Source organism: Thunnus albacares, chromosome 7 (assembly GCF_914725855.1).
Source record: "Thunnus albacares chromosome 7, fThuAlb1.1, whole genome shotgun sequence".
Lineage (NCBI taxonomy): Eukaryota > Metazoa > Chordata > Actinopteri > Scombriformes > Scombridae > Thunnus > Thunnus albacares.
Window position 1 is genome coordinate 7067354 of NC_058112.1, and position 18139 is coordinate 7085492.

At 40.4% G+C, this 18139-nt stretch overlaps 2 protein-coding genes across 6 annotated transcripts in view; one reads left to right on the top strand and one right to left on the bottom strand.

Annotated features, from left to right (window-relative positions):
* chka (choline kinase alpha) overlaps positions 1-9916 on the bottom strand; it is a 28438-nt gene extending 18522 nt beyond the window's left edge. Inside the window, exons 1-3 of one of the 3 annotated variants that reach the window (XM_044356058.1) lie at positions 7974-9915; positions 6933-7041; positions 4724-4777 (exon numbers count right to left, since the gene is read on the bottom strand). In XM_044356058.1, coding sequence (XP_044211993.1) covers positions 4724-4777; positions 6933-7041; positions 7974-8209 — 399 coding nt within the window. In that variant the 5' untranslated portion in view covers positions 8210-9915. Of the gene's footprint in view, positions 1-4723; positions 4778-6257; positions 6319-6932; positions 7042-7973 lie in introns of those variants that run through there. The other 2 variants (XM_044356060.1, XM_044356059.1) reach the window with 2 other exon arrangements.
* Positions 9917-10362: 446 nt separating this feature from the next.
* si:dkey-12e7.1 (uncharacterized protein LOC557553 homolog) lies at positions 10363-16595 on the top strand. Of its 3 annotated transcripts, none has more exons than XM_044356062.1 (4): positions 10363-10496; positions 10612-10660; positions 11602-12239; positions 13822-16595. In XM_044356062.1, the coding sequence occupies exons 3-4, from the start codon at positions 11676-11678 to the stop codon at positions 14407-14409; spliced, it is 1152 nt and encodes a 383-aa protein (XP_044211997.1). In that variant the 5' UTR covers positions 10363-10496; positions 10612-10660; positions 11602-11675; the 3' UTR covers positions 14410-16595. The 3 variants fall into 3 exon arrangements, with proteins under 3 accessions (XP_044211997.1, XP_044211998.1, XP_044211996.1); XM_044356063.1 differs by having other exon boundaries at positions 10615-10660; XM_044356061.1 differs by having other exon boundaries at positions 10363-10660.
* Positions 16596-18139: the final 1544 nt, after the last annotated feature.

Sequence of the window (18139 nt, forward strand, 5' to 3'; positions counted from 1 at the left end):
GTGGGGCTTATAAGATGTAGCAGTCCTCTGACAGTATTTCAGCAAGTCATTGAGTGCATCCGTGTACTGACCCAGATCTGCAGCATCCAGCTTGCATATGTGCTGTATATTCAAAGCTTATTTTTGGCTTGTTCTAACCTGCATACTGTATGTGACACATGGACAGTAAGAGATCAGATCAAAGTATTGACTCAGGGATTCAGTTAGTGTATAATCTCTATTTAAGTGATAACATTTACAAACACGCTTTAGTGTGGGTTCTGAGGACTGAGCTGTGATATCACTTTTATGCCAGTGATAACCATGTTTACTGTGCTCTTGTGCAGGTCACAGATTTAAATTTAGAAATAGCGATAAAGAGAAATCGGATGAGAGAATAGTAGTAACAGTTGTAGCAGGGACAGCGAATTGGTCAGACAGCTAATTTCCTAATCTGGAATGATGTCAAAAATTACTCAAAACACACATAAATACCCCCTCTTTTCTTATATGTATGCAGATTACACACAAAAAAATACTCTTGTTGGAGAAAAGCTGTTATGTGAGAACAGAGCACAATTCATCCCTTCACCTTTCTGTTTAGAGGCTGTCAAAGTGTCCCACACAGTGACTGCAGTGGCCACATATCGACTGTCCGACAGCTCTGCAGTCCATCCCTTCAACCTCTGTTTCATTTCCTCTGACCTATTTTAAAGGCCACTGGTCGATTTGCAGCCTTTTTGATTTGGCTCACTCTTCTGGGCAAGTCTCCCACTCGTTCAAAAGTTAATTATCAACAAGCCATACTGTAGATGTCAAGCCAGCTCAGTGTTAAGGCACAGAAGAATTTAAACATTCCTAATAAGCACCTCCCTCCTACTACTACATGCTTTTCAGACAGGAAACGGCAACGTCCTGTAGTAAATCTGAATATTCTTCCTGTTAAAAGTACTATTATTTTAACCTCACAATCGCATTTACTGAGAGCTGATGTAGGGACCATGTTCTCTGCAAGTATTTGATTATATCTGAATTGTAATTGTTACACTGGTCTCATAACAGTGCTGCTACTCTGCTCAGAGATATTTAACGGCTGACCTTGGGGTGTTGCAGCAGGTGCACTGTGACCTGCCGACAACTGCTGCTTTAACCTCAATACTTATCTGTCCTGTTAACTGTGTCAATAAGCCTGTATAGGGATAGATACGAACCGACCACAAATCTCTTATATATTTATAAGGCTGATACTGACCTCAATATTTGGCAGTTCAAAGAGTCTGACAACAATATATCCGTCAACATGACTTTAACATAAACACAAACTTTTAAAAAATGACCTACAACATATCTTTGGCGTTTCTATACTTTTCTAACCGTTTTATTTCAACATAAATGCCGAGACATATATTTGTGATAAGCTAATATTAGCCAATATATTGGCCTGGATGATTTATTGGTCTAGCACTATTGGTGCTAAATAACACAAACTGTGTTACTCAACACCAACCTATCACCAATAGTACTTCTTTATCTACAGTAAACAAATTACAATTAGTACACTAGGTAACTTATATTCCATAAATTCTCAAATAAGACAGTTTTTGAAATAACGGCGAAGTGTGTTCACCAGTAATAGCATATATAGAGTAGGCCATTCCCTAATAAAGGCCGGGTAAAAAACATTGAGAAAGGGCTGAACTACTCCATCTCTTAATAGCTTACATGGTAATTTGAGTATAATGTACATTTCCACAGCACCAGTTCCACAACAGTCCTGTCAAACTCTGCTTTTCAACACAAATGCTGTTTTCATTCACAAAATAATTTCAATTGCTTCTACTTTGTCAATTATTTGAGCTCAGTTTAGTTACCATCAGTGAAAGTCAACACTTCTCAGAGATGTTTCAACTTATAAAAACCTACTAGGAAAGGGATTGAATGGGAAACAAATTGTGCAGAAGGCACTTAGTTTCACCGATGGTAAATTAACCAAACCTAACTTTTGCCAAAAAAACTGCAAAGTGGAAACAACTAGAAATAATGAATGAAAACTGGATTTTGTTCGACTCTGTGGATGGAATTGTTTGTGTGGGATTGTATAGTATCCTGAATTAATCAAGACAACAGACAAACATGGAGTAATTGTTGCGTTTGCTTTGGCAATAAAATAAGTAGCAAAGTACAACAGATAAGAAATTAAAGTAGGGCGGCAACTAATGATTACTTAGTTATCAATAATTCTTTTTTTATTAGTTATTAATTAATTAGTAGATTAGTATCTTAATTTATAACATGTCAGAGTCTTCAAATGTCTTTTGTATGACCAGCAATCCAAAAACCAATGTTATTCAATTCACTGTCATCGAAGACTAAGAGAACCAGATGATATTCTTTTCTTGTCTACTACAGCATACATGGGAGAAATTTATATTTTAAATTCTTTGGTTTCATGATGGCTCCTCCTAGTTTAGCATTAATTTGATGAAATACTGTTCCGTCATCCATTTGCTTAGATGAAGACTTCATTTTGATGCAGCAAATCAACTCTTTGCATAAAGCAATAACATGGCTTCCTATAGAATAGGCAAAGCAGACGGTCACACTGAGCCTGATAGCATCCTGCTACACAAGAGCCACAGACTCTGAGCAACAACCCATATTAGCTTTCCTGCTAAAGTCTCTTTCTTATCTAACATGTCTTGTCCAGCACCTTAGCTTGTTGAACGAACTACCAAACAAACTTTCATCGAGGAAAAGTGCAGCTAGGATCCAGTTAGCTGCAACAGAATATAAACATACCTGCAAATGTCATTTTGGACCCGTTAGATGCTGGTTTGGTCATTGTTCTTCAAAATCCCTGTTGGCGACACACTGTCTGTCCATGACTTGCAGTTAAAACAGTTTGTTAATTTTGTCTCTGTTCCGTAGGGTGTAAAACTGGTAGCCTGTCAGGTAATGTCAATCAAACAAGTCTACGACACAATCTTTTTTTCTTTATTTCAATAATAAAAAAAAATACTACCAATACATTAAAAACATGTTGACATTATTTTGGACTACAAAGAGAGATGATTAAATGTGATTTCAGTTGAACTATATGAAGTTGACACCCTTGGCTTTTTGACATTTTTGCTTCAAAAAATTTTTACTTAAATGATAAATCGATTATCAAAATTATTTTTTGCAAATTGATTAATCTACTGCTTGTTTCAGCTCTACATAAAAGCCTGTCTCTGCTATAAACCTGTTCCAAATAAAGGCCTAGTTTCCTTTGCAGTTGAAGTTAATAAAGGCTATGGCCACTATCTGACAACAGTTTTTTTGTCTGTTATACATTTGTCTATTTTTATAGGTACATATTTCTAATAATAGGTACATCTAGTGGTAACTTTTATATGTACACTGTCCGCAAGTGTCCCACTCCTCGGACACAGTATATCCACACTATGCCTAATACGCTGCTGTGACGTTTGAAATATCCCCATAGGGATTAATACGGTGTCATCCCCTCTAATCCAAATAGGATTTACCCGGACCAGACAGCATTGTTAGCAGGAGGGATCCAGGTGAGCCTATTCTAAAACACTGACACGGGGTCAGTTCTGCATTACCCACACTGCTGGCTGAAGGCTGGGATTAGAGGGAAGGTAACTTGCCTCTATGAGCAGCATTCTTGAGGGAGAGATGCCAGAGTGGTGACAATAGCTAACTAGCTGATGACCTCACCTCACGTGGTGGGGGAGTTGTGATTCACCATCATAATGTGAGAGTCAAATGTCATGATCACATGACATGATGTATGGTAAAGGAATTTCTGGGTCAGTGGGTATGAGGCTTGGCAGTGCTTCAGGCTGCCAGCTGTGACTCTCTGAACATGTTGTATTCATGTTGTTTCATGTTCTGTAAAACGATACTGTGTTCCAAATAAGATTTCCTCAGTTGAACTCTGCAGTTGAATTCACGCCCAACGAGCTAAGTTTAGGGCTGCAACTACGGATTATTTTCATTATCGCTTAATATGTCGAGTATTTTTTCAATTAATCACTTAGTTATTTGGTCCAGAAAATGGTGAAAAGTGTCGATCGGTGTTTCTCAAAGCCCAATCGGACATCCTTAAATGTCTTGTTCTGTCCCAACCAACACTCCACAACCCAAAGATATTCAGTTGACTGTCACAGAAGACTAAGGAAACCACAAAATAGTCATATTTGAAAAGCTGGAATCTGAGAATTTGGAAATCTTCTGCTTAAAAAATTACTCATAATGATTAATCAGTTATCAAAATAGTTGGCGATTAATTTAAAAGTTGGCAACTACTTGATTAATTGACTAATTGTTGCAACTCCAGCTAATGTTACCAAAATAACCACCACAGCTGAATGAAATCTGTAGGATGACTGCAGCATTTCCCTGCTCAGTTTTTACAATCAGGCCGTTCGAGGGGTTAGTAAGGGGAGGCAGGTGTGAAATCAATTCTGAACTCAAGTTCAAAAACCCACGGGGATACAAAGGTTCAGCCATCTCTGTGATTTCCCTAAAACAACTGCTGCATCAGGAGAATAAAACCCCATCCCGACAGAGATATGAATAACAGGAGAATTTAGGGAATTAAAAAATACATTTTCAGACATCAGTGAGGAAGGGGCTGACACATGAGATGGTGAATATTGTGTTGACTGAAACAGCTGGATGGACACTGGGCAGAGACACATGCTGTACGGTGGCACCATCATCAGTTACTTACTTGCAAGTGATTTTCTTTGTTTGACTGTCGGGAATCCCCTTTATTACAGGACATCTATCAACAAAAGAAAAAGGAAAGAACTATCCATGAATACATGTGAAGCCGTCCAGGAGCGTCAACATCAAAACTTAGCCATGCCCGCAGTGCAGATAGTACAGTATGAGCTCAAACACACACCAAGTCTTTTGGACATGACAGTGCAGAGGACTGGTCAGACTATTCACTGCGCTCCCCTGACTACCCGCTTAACGTAACAGCCAGAAAAAGAGATCAGAGATAGAAGTCAGACAGTGCAAAGATAGCAGGTGTTATCTCTGAAGAAGAGAGAGAGATAAAACTATTTTCGATTATGCAACTGAAGAGCTGCTGTTGGGTATTATATTTTACTGCGGATTACATTAATTTCAGCTGAGCTAAAAATATACACATTTATTTGGTGAATTTACTCATTACTGAGCATGTGATTCACATAACTTCATTGCTGAGAAACGCTGTCTCCAGCGTAGGTAAAGGTTTGTTTAATCATTAGTAGCAGTGCACTCTGACAATGACATCTGAGTTCCTTAATCATATTAGCTTTTTGATTAGACATCACTAATTCCTGAGAGGCAGCTCTGTCCTGACAGAGATGGCTGCAGTTGCCTTGGTGAAGTGCTCTCTCAGACATCCCTAGCAATAAAAGCTAACTGCTTATATGCCCATTAGCAATTACACAGGCTTTAGTTAATACTTAATGCAGGTCTCATCAGGCCTGCAGTTAATGTGTACATGAAAATTAATCACTTAATGGCCACAAATGACAAATTTTAAGGCCGGGCAAGCAGCAAGTGACCAGCCAATATCTCTGCGTCTTTGTTTTGGCTCTGTCTTTTATTTATCGAAGCAGGCTGGAACAAACAGCTTGTGCTAAAAAAAAAAAACAAACACTTCCAACGTTGAAGTGGCAGCAGAAGATTAGAATATGCTGCTTTCAGGAGTCTTGTGCAAATGTTTTGAAGTCCTTGAACTCTTGACACTAAGTATTTGCATGTGAAATCAATCCGCTCCGACGTGTGATGGTGACTCAACAGTTATCTTTGGAGAAGTTTGGTTATCCTTTGTAATATTGCAGAATGTAACTGCCTCAGGGTGGCCGGTAACATGAACTCTGGACACACCAGCCACATCACCTTACGGAGATAAAAACGCCTCTATCTCTCCGTGTTTACTGTAACCACTGTGGGACTACAACAAAATACATTATCTATCTGTTTTTAGTGCAAACTGTGAAGCAACAAGTCAAATTGCACTCAAGCAAATGTAGATTCACTCTCAGGCTGATTGTCCACTAGTACAAAAATTCATCTGACTTCTTAATGATTAAGAATCACAAGGCAGGGATTTAGAGAGGAAAAGAGACAGACAGGAGAGGTGTTTCAGCACTTTGTTTTCCCTCCATACTGTATCCTCCCGGTGTTGGCAGCCGGGGTTGTGCTACATGAGTGTGTGTTACGTCTTTGTATTAGGCTGAGATTTCAGGGATCTCATACTGTACCGTGTTTTTTGGTGGGTTCACCTGGGAACAAGAGTGCCCAAGGCACGCTCCTTTGGGAAGCCTACGGCAAAGAACACATGCATGTACAGCCATGGGGGTACATCACCATGTACAACAATGGCTAACACGCACACACACATACATACACACACACACATACACACACACGTGAAGGCACAACTGCACATGCATGCATACACTAACATAAGCATATGATCTAAAGACGCGCGCACACACACACACACACACACACACACACACACACACCCAACAATAACCTCTGGTGGTCGCACTGTCACATCACACAGCTATTATCTTTTTTTGTTTGTTTACTGTTTGGTTTCTAATCAACTTAAACAATAAAGTCACTTTTGACCCCAGTTAGTCATTTTGGTGATAAAGGTAGACAAGTCAAATATTTATATAGTTTTAGTTAAAAGACAATCAGTGTGTTATGTTTAAATTTCTGATGTTAGCTGTGTGTGCTCATCTTCATTACAAGCAGCTAAACTTGAATAATTACAGACTAACAGCTACAAACTAATGAGTGGTCACTGGTTGTCTGACATGACAACACATCCTTGTGAAGTGCTTGGCTTACTTGTAACTCTGAACAATAAAACAACAGCCTTTAGCTGTTTGTCAAAGTGAAGTGATGAGAGATGTGGCTCCCACCTGCAGGATGGCCCCATAGAGGCGCAGCAGGATGCTCCTTGGCTCGTCCCCAACAGTGTCCAGGCTGTCAGGGAGGCTGCACAGGAAGAGCTTGTTGCTCAGACCACCCCTGGAAGACAGATGGTCCAAGTCAGAAAATATGACAGCATATTTATATTACATAATGGAATGACAGGATCGTATTCTCTCTCTCTCTTTTTTTGCCTGTAGGTTATTTTCTGAGGACCTTTGCTTAACCTGAATTCTTAATAACAATAATAATAATAATAATAATAATAATAATGATAATATACATTAGAGCTTATTTGACTACATGTACAGTCTCCCCTTACCTACAGGGGCTCAACTAATGTCCATGATTCCTTTGAATAAATTGTTTTTCTAGCTTCAGCTGTTTTGTCTTTCCTGTTTTGTGCTGTTTAACCTGTACAGATGATTTCATATTTAAGCGGCAGTTTTTCAAAAACATAAACTGAGAAATTTAAATTAGAATAAAACCCTGTTTAGACAGACAACACCTGAAATAGCAGCTATAGCAAATAAGACCAATTCTGCCATCTTAATTACCCCCCAGTGTCACAAAACACCACATTTAAAAGGGAAAGGCTAAAGAATTTACATTGTAAAGTAGGCTACTAATGTTTTATTTCAGTAGTGAGTGACAGCAAAACATCAAGATTTTAACTTGTGTCCGTTTTGTAGCTAGTCTGTTGACAATGATTTAGCAATTGACTCTGGAGGCTCCAGAAATGTATTTAGATAATGGGGCTTTCTTTGTGACACTGCAGTATTAGCCAAGGCCCTTTTTTCCACACTGTTCTTACGTCATCCACAGTGTAAGACACTGAGTAGCTCCAGGATGACATCATCACTCAGCTTGGAGAGACTGTTTAATATATTATTGCGAATATGTATAATACTACAGCAACAATCTATATTTAAGGCGTGTTTAGCCTGTAACTCTTTGCTGCACGGTATTATCACACTAGCTTCCACCAGCAGGGCCTGTATCCATCACACGAGCAGATGAACACACTGTACCTTATGATGGTGATGTGGAAATCGTCCTCCGCCAGGGTTTTCCAGGCTCCATGGAGGAACTCTCTGCACCACAGATAAGCCTTGCGCCGGGTGTCCAGGTCGGGCTGGTCGGGACGGACCAGCTCCTTGCAGTCCTCCTGGGTGTCTGGCTGGACCTGCAAGGCGTTCTCGGTCACCAGCAGACCCAGCGACATGGAGGGAGAGGATGAAACCCCGTTGATGAATTTGGTTTTCATTTTTGGTCTTTAAAAATGTGGAATAAAACTCAAATATTCTGAGGTGACTGCCTCCCGGGAGAGATGACTAAGCTGGTTTGTGTCGCAGGAGGATTTATTTCGGCTATTCGATACCAGATTTCTTTTCTCTCGGTAAGTTTATGAAAGACAAAAGTGTTGTAGGTTGTTTCTTTTTCTTTATTATTCAGTAGTAAGATGCGAAGCGTCGTTGAGGCTTCTTAGAGAGGTCGGGAAGGCGAGGATGCTGCAGGCAAGACCTTCAGAGAATGAATCAAGTCCGAGGGACGCGCCGATTTATGGGCAGGGCGGGGAAGGATGGTCACATGACACGTCCGCGCCCCTTCTCTTTCCTGATTGGTTGGCTCGGACACAGCCCCGCAGACCAAAACAAACCAGGTGGTGCCTTCATGGCTATCGGACATACAGGTTAATTTTCTAATAACTATGACACAGACAGAAAAAAGTAAAGTAAAATAATTTATTGAATATTTATGTGATTTTACTTTGTAGCTGTAGTTATTACATTATTTTTTTTATTTTACTTTTATATTATAGTGTTGAATATGTTATCTGTGTCATCGACACATGTAAATGTCGCCCAGACAGATCCTTTTGTACATCTGGCACAAAGGGATCTGTACAGTATGGAAGCTGTGTTTGTGTGCAAGCAATGTTAGCTGTGTGTTTTGTTAACTGTGTAACAAATGTGTAAGAGCCTGTGTATTCCTGGCAATCAACAACATTTAAATGTATATTGTGGAGTTTTCATTGTAGCCTAAACAAATATGGTTTTGTTTACGTTAAACATTTCTCACCAAAACGCATCGTGCGTATACTTAAGGTCTTATAATAATGATAAGTGCGTTTCCTACCCCATGTACATTTATAAACCCTAACCCATTCGTAATATTCTGCAAAGATGTGTATTTTAAAGACTGACGTTCTCGTTTATTGGAGAATTATTGCCACCATTTGTCATCACCCTAATATGTCTATGGCCATGGCTATGACAAAATCATTCAAAACATTGCTCCGCGGCTGAAAATGTTGCGAAAGAAGTACCTCCATGGAGTCCGTGAAGGCAACATAAGTATCTGTCACATTTCTCCCTCACAATCAGTCACGTAGCCAGAAAACCTTTTTTACTTTTCTGTCCTGTAAGAAATCTAGCATCATAATAGCCTCTAATGGGAAACATGTTATTTTCTGTGTGTTCGTGTGTAAAAAGAATATTTCTGGGTATAACTCTCAGTATACTTAGTAGGTATGTAATGCTTTTAAACCCCCCTGACACTCCCTCCCCCCTGTCCTTTGGCTGAACAAAGCAAAGGCACAATATGGAAACTTATCACCAAATACAGGCTGCAGGAAGGAAGTCATAACTTTTACATACCCGAATGAGTTAATATGTCATGAGTCATACACTAAACTGAATTTCATTTCATTTATTCTTGTGTAACCGGTCTAGCCTGACATTTAATTTTGCTACGAACTCTGCGTTGTGTTCTCTCAGGGGTTGTGTAAAACACAGCAATATCAATACAGTACCCTCACGTGACCGGGTTTCTACATGCACATCTTTGAAGGAGAGAGGGAGATATCTCCATATCCGTCCTCCGTCACCCAGGATCAGTATGAACTGCCGCAAAGGATGCTGCTCCACAGTCATCCTGCATCACCAGGCCCACGTTGTGTTTTGATACCACCTACTGGTGAAACATGCACCTCAGGCAAAATAGGAATAAACAGCATAAAACTGTGCCAAAACAACGTAACGAGAGAATTCACTTAAAAAACACGTTAAATGGAAAAAGTTAATTAATATCGTGAAAGTGTGAAATATAACGGGTGTAACAAACAGCAGGGAAAGAAAGAAACTCTAAGATTGTCCTCCTAACTGGCAGTTACACATTCACCAGCAGATGGCGCGCTTTATTCATTCCCTAGTACGCTTGAGATATTTAAATATTACGCAATACAACGAATAGTGCCTCTCAGCGGCGTCTATTCGGGTTAATGTGTTTAATAATGACACATAATAATACACTCTCTGTTTGCACCGAGGAGGTTATACAGAAGATATATCTTTCTTTTCGAACATCAACCTCCGCCCGGCGGCGCTACGCCAGAGTCAAAAACGTGCAGATCGGCGGCTTTTGATGACATCATCACTAGCGTATCACAACAAAAACAACAACAGAGCTCAGCTGTTCAGCAGCTAACTAGCCGGCCTAGTTACCAAATACTTGCTCTTTACAGCTTTTTAAAACTTCTGGATTTATATCAGGTTGCCACACAGCCTTTAGCACGCTCCTATATACCGAAACCTACAACAATTTCAACAATATGTAGGAATTAATTAATGTGGATCTCCTTTGTCTCCTCTCTGTGCTAACTACTAGCAGGTTAGCTTTTTAACTAAGGACGGGAGGAAGCCTGTTCAAGCAAAAGGTAACGACACGATCTTATATCTCAAAAATAATGCTTCACAATCAGATCCTTTTTTCAAACTACGTATAAAAGTTTAAAGCCGTTAAATTCGCCCGTGAAGCAGGAATGAACCTATAAAGAAAACAGGAGAAGAAATAACGGTGCTACCAAAAGACTTCCAGTCATGTTATAACAATCTGACGTGTCACATAACTGTTATTATTATTATTATCATCATCATTATTATTATCAATACCGTAGTAAAAGTGATCACGTGTGTATTATATTACGTGCTGGTCAACGGAGGATTTTTGAAGTACCAACGTTACATCGAGGTTATTGCAAACAGGCTGATTGGTCAAATAATGGGAGACATTTAATATTAATCGGTGAGAGAAGGACCGACATTCCCATCCTACAGCGTTTCTGTGCAGGACTTTTAAGGAGAATGCCACCAAATGTCAGAGTTCACATATACTATAATTGTGTATGTGGCCCAGACAGTTGAGTCAGAGTTTGTGAATTTACTAGAGATGAAATCCTTTGAACTGTAGCCATAGTATACATAGTTGAATTAATACGCCAATAAAGTTTAAGTTCAAGCTGAACCACAATTCAGTTCTCAACAATGTGAACATACAACCTACTGTATATAAGTGGTAATCTCCTTTTAGTGCTTGTAAGCGAGTTGTATTGTCTGCTGTAAAGTAAACTTCATACTAAACTAGAACAGTGTTTTTTATTCTGTTTCCTGGTCACATAAAGGGTGAGTTGACCAAAAGGCCAATGTCCTGAAATCTGGCATAGACCTTTAAAGTAATAATCATAATCAACCTTTATTTACACTCATAAAGAACACCCTGAGGAACAAGAGCCCTCCTTTACAAGTATGCAGAGTTTACACAAGAAAAATAAAAAGGCCTGCATCTGTATTAATTTCCTGTCTGTTTATTTTCTTCAAGCCTTCACCAGGATAGAGAGATTTATGGCAAAGCCAGACCACAAGACCTCCCGGTGGAGATTCTGACTTCCGCCAATGACCACCAACATTATATCCCCCTCTGTCATCATGTCACCGCGGAAGAGACCCCTGGTTCCTGTAAGCAGCCGGCGGAAAGCAGTGGATGACTACTTCCCTTTCAACTTCCTACCGGTGGAGTGCCAGCTGCATGTCTTGTCCTTTCTGAATGAGGTGGATAAATGTAGCTGCGCTCTGGTTTGCCTGAGCTGGAGCTGCCTCATCCGCTCATGGAAGCTGTGGAGGGTGGCCGACTATTCCCGTCGCGGCGTCTTCCACCTGGGTCAGGAGGGGCTGCTCGTTTCCAACCGCGAGTTCGAGAGGTGGAAGTCCTGGGTGCACCATTACACGCACCACCTCATCTCCCGCCGGGCCAGCCTGCTGACGCTGAAGGCCAGCTTTGACCTGGGCGATCGCTGTAACAAGTGGGGCGAGCTGCTGAGCCACCTGCTGGATAACATCCACTGCAGGGACCTCAGCCACCTAGACCTCAACTGGACCTTCACTCTTCTAGAACCGCTGGACCTCAGGGTCCACTCCAGCTCCAGCTCCCACCAGGACAGCATTACCAAGATGGACCAGGTAACATGCTTGCATTGATTGTATTTACAATTAAAGTTGCACCAGATTCACATGCTGGTGGTGGCTTCTGATTTGAGCAAGCAGTAAAAAATCTGAACTTCAGCACGTGCTTTTATATGACAGTGACATTTGGGAGATAACAGGAAATGAGGAGAGAAAGAGTTGGGGAACAACATGCAGCAAAGGTCTGCTGCTGGAATCAAACCATTGTGACATTGTGGTTATGTGACATGAAATTGAAATTAAGAAATCATCAGAAGCAGCCTGCCTGAGGATCTGAGGCTGCGCTCTGGCAGCAACACAACAATATAACTGGAAGCTAAACCATGAGGTGTTCTGAAGATAATTAGTAAAATCTTGTAAAATCTGTTGTAAAACTTATCGGTAAGCAGTGAAGGGAGGCTAAAAGTGATTATATTTTGTCTTTTAGTATTTATTTAAAGCTGAGCAGCTGCATTTTGTTCTTCAGTTGATAAAAACATTATTGAAGGACTTTAGTGTTCAATCATGGGGCATTCTTCTTCATCACAGCCCCTCTTTATAAATCCTGCAAAACTTGTCAAACTGATTAAAGCACTTTCTGAGGCATCAGTGATGTTTGAAACTTCAGACGTCATCACTCACGTTCAGTATTGGGCAAGCTACTTGGAAAGTGTAGTGAGCTAAACTACCAGTTACATTAAATGAAGCTCCACTACATTGACGCTATCCCCCAGAGAAATGTAGCAAGCTAAGCTACAACATGGCAAAAGTAGTTCGCTACATCAAAGCTACTTTTTTATTTTTTATTCTATTATTAGTAGTAGCAGGAGTAGTAGTATATTTTATATGATTGGTAGTTTAAAAAGTGGTCATTTTATTAGGCCCACTCTGTACTAGTGGCTATATCTACATACATTTCAAGCAAATAATTTTGACTAACCACCATACTTTTGAGAGACTAGCATTTTTGTTGTATCCTCCGCTGGTCGATGTTTAAAAACAACAAAAGTAATATTCCCATCTCTTCCCTCCTATATGTATTTGTTTATTTGTTTTAGTTTGTATAACAGGTATACAGGTCCGTGCATGGCGGTGGCGTCACTTACTGATCTTCAGCAGTTTTATATCAGTCCACAGCAGAAAGCTCAGTTGTGCCTGAGCTGCAGAAATGCTTGATGGGAAAATGTAGCTTGTGTGGATGCCACTGCACTACTTGATCAATAAAAGAGCTTCACTACTGAAAAGCTATTTTATCCAGAAAACAGCGACGCTACCACCACTCTACTGAGAAATAGTAGTAGTTAACCTAGTAACGCCGCTACTGCCCAACACGGCTCACGTTGTATTCTGCAGTGAAACAGTGTTCTTCACAGCAGTGAAACAAGCTGTTTTCCCTGTTTTTCACTACTATTTTCCCTAGTTTTGCTACCTGTTGATTTAAAAATGCAATCAATTTACATCTCAGGGCTTCCAAAGCAAGGCATGGCATAAAAGTTTGGGAGCCGCTGTTATAACGTGTTCTTCTCCATATTGACATGTCACTTGTTATACAGACAGATGTTTCACACACATGTTTCATCTGTTTGGTTTGATTTGACAGGTGACCAGTTTCCAGGAGCTGCTGACCAAACTCACACACAGTTGCCCACGCATCTCCAAGATGCGTTTACACTTCGACTGGTCAGATGTGTCCGTGTCGCTGCTCACCCAGTTCCAGCAGCTCCGAGTCCTCGAGCTCAAATATTTCTGGGTCTTCAAAGGAGTGACTCCCTCGACGCTGCAGACTCTCACCAAATCCCTGCCTAACCTGAAGTCTCTGACTCTGCACATCCTGGTGCCACTGAGGAACCTGGGCATCTCCTACACTCTGGAGTCTCTCTCTCTGGAGTTCCTGGACGTGTCGCCCAGTCGGGGCCTGGTCTTCTCCTGTCTGAAGCTGCCCGCCCTGCGAGAGCTACGAGCCAAGAAGATCGTCCGCGGCATCACACTGGACCGGCGGACCAGGCTCAGGATCCAGAGCCGGTGGCCCTGCCTGTACCACGTCCTCCGGGAGGGGACGCCAAAGCTCCAGGCCCTAAACAATGAGAGGCTCCTCCCCACGTGGAGAGAGGAGAGCTATGGCGAGCTGTCTGCCATCCTGGAACAGTCCTGTTACTGTGTCCAGCATCTAGACAGCTGGCTGTGGTAGTCAATGCTATGACTTACAATAAATCAAGTGCATAATGGTCATTCACTGGTAGATTCCAGAAAATACACACCATTCTTGTCTCTGTCTGAATGAACTAATTATTTACGCAGAGGGATGCAATATAGTTGCAGATGAAAACTGAGACTTAGGTTGTTTCCAGCTCTTCCACAGAAAGCTGCTGTTATAGCTGGAAATACTTTACCAAAAGTTGATGAGACAATGACACACAGCCTTCTATTCTTCTATTCTGTTTTTTTTTTTTTTTTTTGTCCAGTATCTCCAAAAAGCAAAGGTGCTTCATGCTTACTGCACTGTGTTGTGTTGGCCTGGATTCATTTCCACTCAGTGCTGGAAACATGACGACATTTACCACAACTCCACCTGAGCCATGTGTGCACGGCCCATTTATTGTGAAAAGAAGACTAAATACAGTGAGTGGAATGGCTTCTCCAAGTTGTGGAGAGTTGTGCATTTTAAACTCAGCCTGAGTTTATTCCACAGAGAATAGTACATTGGAGGATTAGGACCACTGGTAAAAACAAATCTGAGTTTTTGAGAATCAAGGCAAAATATTTTGATAATAAAAGTCATATTTGTGCAAGAAATAGTTGTAATATGTCAAGTATTTTAAAAAGCTGTACTGTTATGAGGCAAAAGTCATAATTTCAAGAAAAAAGGCATTACATTTTGTGAAAAGGTTGTAATTTTCAGGAAAAAGCTGTAATGTATCGAGAATAAAGTCCTGAAATATATTGAGAGAAAAGTTGCAGCGTTAGGGGACAAAAGTGAACATTTCAAATTGTAATATGAGAAAAAGTTGTGGTCAAACTTGAAATATCACAGCTTTTTTCTCAAAATATTAATATACATGGACTTCATTCTCGCTATTAGATTACTGAGAAGTTGAATACAGCTTTTTTCCTAACAACAGTTATAGAAAACTGATTTGTACTGTACTGTAAATTCAACTATTGTTATTAATTTGGTCATTGATTGAATTCAATCGTATTTATCCTCAAACATCCAGTCATCCACTGTTTCCAATGGAAGGACCAGGCTGTATAGAAAATACAGGAATAGAGTCCTCTGCTAGAGAATTGCACAGTTGACAGATAAGATCAGGTGTGCACATGCTGTAAATATTTAAAAAATGGACTTAAATTGATCACATGCTCATAGAATACATATAATAAATTGTATCCTACACATTTGAACTATGTCATTTTAGTAATACAGAAAAAAAATTCAACAATCAGTGTGAGGTAAAGTCACTTATTGAACCAAAAATGGGTCAAGGACCAAATCCTGTAGAATACCAGATATCCTGAAAACCCAAACTGGTTCTGTATCTGCACTCTGACATGGCTGCTGAATACTTGACACATTCACAGGCAGCTTTAAGCTGGTGTAATTCTTATTACAGCCTGTCAAGAATGCTGCACAACTTAACCAGAGTTCATTCCAGTGCTGGACCAATTTGCACCCAACATATTTTTCTTGAAAGCCTTTTTTGGGTTGTTTCATTATTGATGTGTGTTGCATTAGTGGAATTGCATTGTGTGTGTTTCTCCCAAAAGCAGCGACAGCTAATGCAATGATTTTATGAGGTTTTAAAAGATTTAAACTTGCTGTCTTAAAATAAAGAAATGCATCAACCATTCCTGTTTGGAAAGGTTTTGCATATTTCCACTGCTGTCATGGGAGCTTGTTGTTGCTCAAAGCACCACAGCAAGTGAGTGACCAAAGTCCAGCTGTTTTCCATGTGTGGATTAAGTTTTGGATCATAGACTCCAGATAATGTATGTGAAATTTGTGAAATTTTATTTTCATTCCTTTTTACCAGGAGCCTCAACTGTTTGCCTCTGACAGCTGAGAAATAGAATCAGTGCTTCTGCAATTATCCTCCTAATCAGCAGAGGTCCTTATTGTCAAAGGTTTGGCCCTGAAGATTTCTCGTCTTACAGCGGAACCTTGTGTTTACAGCTGCACTAGTGTAACATTGTCCTCTAAATCAATGGCGTCTGATCATTTCACTCCAGGACATGTGTTGTACGAGTAGCAGATTTGTGCTTGAGGGTATTTATGCTCTTTGGAATATATCAAGTGTATGTGTGAGGTTTGGTGGAAATGATAAAACTTTGATTGTACAATATTTCACATGACTCTTTGTAAAGAATTATCCTTGATCTCAATTGTCATTCATAATATGTTGTGTGTGTGTTTGTGCGTGCTTGTGTGTGTGTGTGGGCATCAGCTTGAAGTTTCACTTCTTTAACAAGTGACAACTCCTCCAGCACCTACCTCCTGCTTTCTAATGAATAAATCCTTTCTGAAAACAGCACAAGGGCACTTCTGATCATGTGATCGGAAGTGAGCTGGAGGCCCTAACATTTGGACAGACATAACATCTGGTCTCTTCCACATTTAACTTTGTTGTAACATCTGGGGCCAGATGCATAAAACTCTGTGTAGATTCATGACTAAAACTTTGTGCACGCACAAACCCAGAAATATGCATACACATTTTTTTTCGTCAGATTTATGAAGCTGTGCGTACTCATGGTTCTGTTTTATAAATCTCAGTCATTGTGGAACTGGGCGCACATGCACAAGCCTCATTTCCACTCCCCCAGTTATCCATACATGGATGAAGACACACCCTGAACCACCCATTTTCATATCAGTTTACCACCTGCTCCACCAGTCTGAACACCTGTCAATGAAACAAACGGGAAAGACAAGTGCTTGCTCATGGGGGAATTGTTGGGTCTCTCTCTCTGTATATTAAAGAGTATGGTCTAGACCTGCTCCATGTGAAAAGTGCCCTGAGATGACTTTTGTTGTGATCAGGCGCTATATGAATAAAAATTGATATGAATGAAATTGAATTGAAAGAAGTACAGTTTGACAGATTGTGTTGCACCGGCAGGTTCTCCAACAGCAGAACAGCTGTCATTATACACAACCATTACACACAGCTGTGCAGCTCTTTATACCGTTCATGTCATTAATTCATCACATGGACTGTAAACCATCATCAGCAGTGATCTAAAAAATGTAATCAATGATGTAATCAGTTTATATTTCATCTCCAGCTTATCACATCACCCTCAGATTGCTTCAGAAAAACGTGTGCGCCTGGTCTGAAGAATGCATGAGATGCAATTCTCACCACCCACACAGTCTGCTTTTATAAATACCAGTTTATGTGTGGGAAATGGCGTGTGCATGGTTTTTTGTGTGTACGCATCATTTATGCATCTGGCCTCTGGTCTATTCCATATTTTGCTTTCAGAGTCCAAGAGCACCAGAGATTTGTTTCTGGGTTTTAACATTGTTGCACATGTTAACTTTGACTGAGTTCATGGAATTCACTATAAAGTTTCTTCAAGTTGTGTGAAACCAAAAAGTGCTTTCACAAGTGTCAAAAACATCATTACATCCCTAACAGCACATTAATCAGAGATCATGTACAAAGCGAAACAGGAATGCGGCCTCGCTGCCATGGTTTTCCTTTATTGTTGTGCCATCTTAGTGTTTCAATATGGTTGGTTCGTTTTGATCTCCTTGACCCTGCAACGAGAACATCTGTTCTCAGAATAAATAACCTTAGTCGCACCCAGCCCAGGCCCTCTTTCATACACTGTTACCATTTTGCCTATTTGTCTCCCTGTATTTCCTCTCCTGAGGTCAGGAATGTTTGTGCATATGTGTGTGTGTGTCTTGGTGG

What these genes read in the sequence shown, in the direction of transcription:
- si:dkey-12e7.1 (XM_044356061.1), top strand. Translation starts at nt 11,676, where the DNA reads ATGACCACCAACATTATATCCCCCTCTGTCATCATGTCACCGCGGAAG. An exon ending in GCATTACCAAGATGGACCAG is followed by an intron (nt 12,240 to 13,821) that starts GTAACATGCTTG and finishes TTGATTTGACAG; the next exon opens with GTGACCAGTTTCCAGGAGCT.